This window comes from Copidosoma floridanum, unplaced genomic scaffold (genome assembly GCF_036245765.1).
Source record: "Copidosoma floridanum isolate Cflo_tuat_1 unplaced genomic scaffold, Cflo_Japanese_pri ptg000020l, whole genome shotgun sequence".
Taxonomy (NCBI): domain Eukaryota; kingdom Metazoa; phylum Arthropoda; class Insecta; order Hymenoptera; family Encyrtidae; genus Copidosoma; species Copidosoma floridanum.
In genome coordinates, this window is record NW_028321897.1 from 10,598,999 (window position 1) to 10,601,043 (window position 2,045).

The following is a 2,045-nucleotide window of genomic DNA, read 5'->3' on the forward strand; positions in this document are numbered from 1 at the left end:
GTGGCTGACGGCTTGAAGCTTCGGATGGGCGCAAGTTTCGTCTTGGCCAGCAGAATGTGGCAGCGGACTTGCCCTGAGGAGTCCTGCAGCTGGGAGTACACCACCACGCCCATCGCGCGGCTGCTGGCGTCTGAAAAGGCATGGATGTGAATCTTCGACGGAGCCGAAGATCCAATCCAACGTAAAATGGAAAAGCCTTGGATTGATTTCAGCTCAGTGGTGAAAACTGACCATCGAAGAGCCATTAATGCAGGCATGACCTCATCCCAATCTAACCAGGCGCGCCAGAGATCCTGCACAAGGAGCTTGGCTTGGAGTGTGGTCGGCGCGAGCCAACTGCAAGGATCGAAGAGGCTCGCGAGTCCAGCAAGAATGCTCCGCTTTGTGTCCTGTTCTCAGGCTTCCGGGGGTGTGAGCCGGAAAGTATCCGAGGCTGGGTCCCAGCTGATGCCAAGCTCGCTGACGAGGCCGGCGTCACTGAGCTTACGCCACGTAGGGCGCAGGCAAGCTTCCTGGGTGAGGTCAGCCAGAAGTTCGGCGTCATTGGCGACCCATTTCCGGAGTGGAAATCCGCCTGAGCGCAGCAGACAGATTACTTGATCCCGAGAGGATGTCATCCACGTACCGATCGTTCATGATGACAGGTACGGCGTCCGGCCACAAGTGTCCTTCGTCATGGCAGAGTTGTTGAATCACACGCAGTGACAAGTAGGGCGAGCAAGTCGCGCCATAAGTGACGGTGCGCAGTTGATAGTGTACAGGCGACTGACTCGGATCGGGGCTCCAGACGATGCGCTGAAGGTCTGCGTCTCGCGGGTCGACCCAGATTTGGCGAAACATCATCTGGACATCGCTGCAGAAGGCGACGCGATGTCTTCGCCATCGCAGCAGGACTGCCGGTAGTGCGGCCTGGAGTCTCGGCCCAGAGTGCAGGATGTCGTTTAGGCTGTAGCCGCTCGAGGTTGGGTGCGAGGCGTTAAACACGACGCGCAACTTTGGCCCAAGGTTCCCGTGTTGCCAGATGCCGTGGTGCGGGACGTAGCAGACCGTGCCGCTTGGTTCGGAGAGCTCTCGGCTGGAGAGCTGCTTCATATGACCGAGAGCGAGGTACTCGCTTATGAAGCGGTTATACTCGGTCGCCATCTTTGAGTCCCGCTGGAGGCGACGGTGTAGAGATCGCAGTGAGGCCAGGGTGCTAGCCAGGCTATTGCCGAGGAGTGGTGCAGCATTGGGCTTCATAGGCAAACGCACGATATAACGGCCGTCCACATCACGCTGGTAGTTGGCGAAAATCCGCTCGCAGTCGATGTCATTGGGCGCGCGGCGGCAGATGGAGGGCACCTCTTCAAGTTCCCAAAAGCGCTGGAGTAGCATGACGAGCTCGCGATGCCAGGGTGGAGCCAGCTCATCGTGCAATGTCGGACACGCAACGGCGCTGTCCAAGGGGCGCCCAGGAGCACACCCGACTAGAGTGCAGCCGAGTGCTGTATGCTGATCGACGATCTCTCCACGCTGATGGTACCCAGTGCGCAGCAGACGGCTGTAGACCTCAGCGCCGATGAGAATATCGACCGCACGAGGAAGGCCAAAGTGGGGGTCGGCGAGGTCCTGCAGGCTGGCCCCGACTCGCAGGATGCTGGGGTCAAGCGGGGCCGCAGGAGTTGAAAGACCGAGGTGGGGTATGCACAGCGCCTTCAGATGCAAACTGAAGGTGCCATACCCTGGCATTAAGCGCAGGCTAGCGCGGAGTGTCGACCTTACGGCGTGTTCGCCACCGATGCCCGATACGCTGGTTCTAGAATCCTCCAAAGGGGCCTTCAGGCGGCGAGCGAGCTTGAGAGAGATGGCCGAGATCTCAGAGCACGGGTCAAGGAGGGCTCTCACGGTGACGATGGGCCCCCGGCCGCCGCTGAGTTGGACGAGCGCGGTCGGAATCACCACGAGTCATTGCCGGGACTCATTAGGAGTCTTGAGGAGATCAAAACTGGTTGGCTTTGCATGCTTGGGTGGGTCCGAAGATCCTGGAGCTTCGTACCAGCGCTTGC

At 59.7% G+C, this 2,045-nt stretch overlaps 1 protein-coding gene across 1 annotated transcript; it reads right to left on the reverse strand.

Moving 5' to 3' along the window:
• Positions 1 to 540: 540 nt before the first annotated feature.
• LOC149374384 (uncharacterized) lies at positions 541 to 1,728 on the reverse strand. The gene has a single exon (XM_089593674.1). It carries the CDS (start codon positions 1,726 to 1,728, stop codon positions 541 to 543), a length of 1,188 nt encoding a protein of 395 aa, XP_089449800.1.
• Positions 1,729 to 2,045: the final 317 nt, after the last annotated feature.

Excerpts from the sequence above, each read along its gene's own strand:
- LOC149374384 (XM_089593674.1), bottom strand. The coding sequence starts at position 1,728 with ATGCCAGGGTATGGCACCTTCAGTTTGCATCTGAAGGCGCTGTGCATA.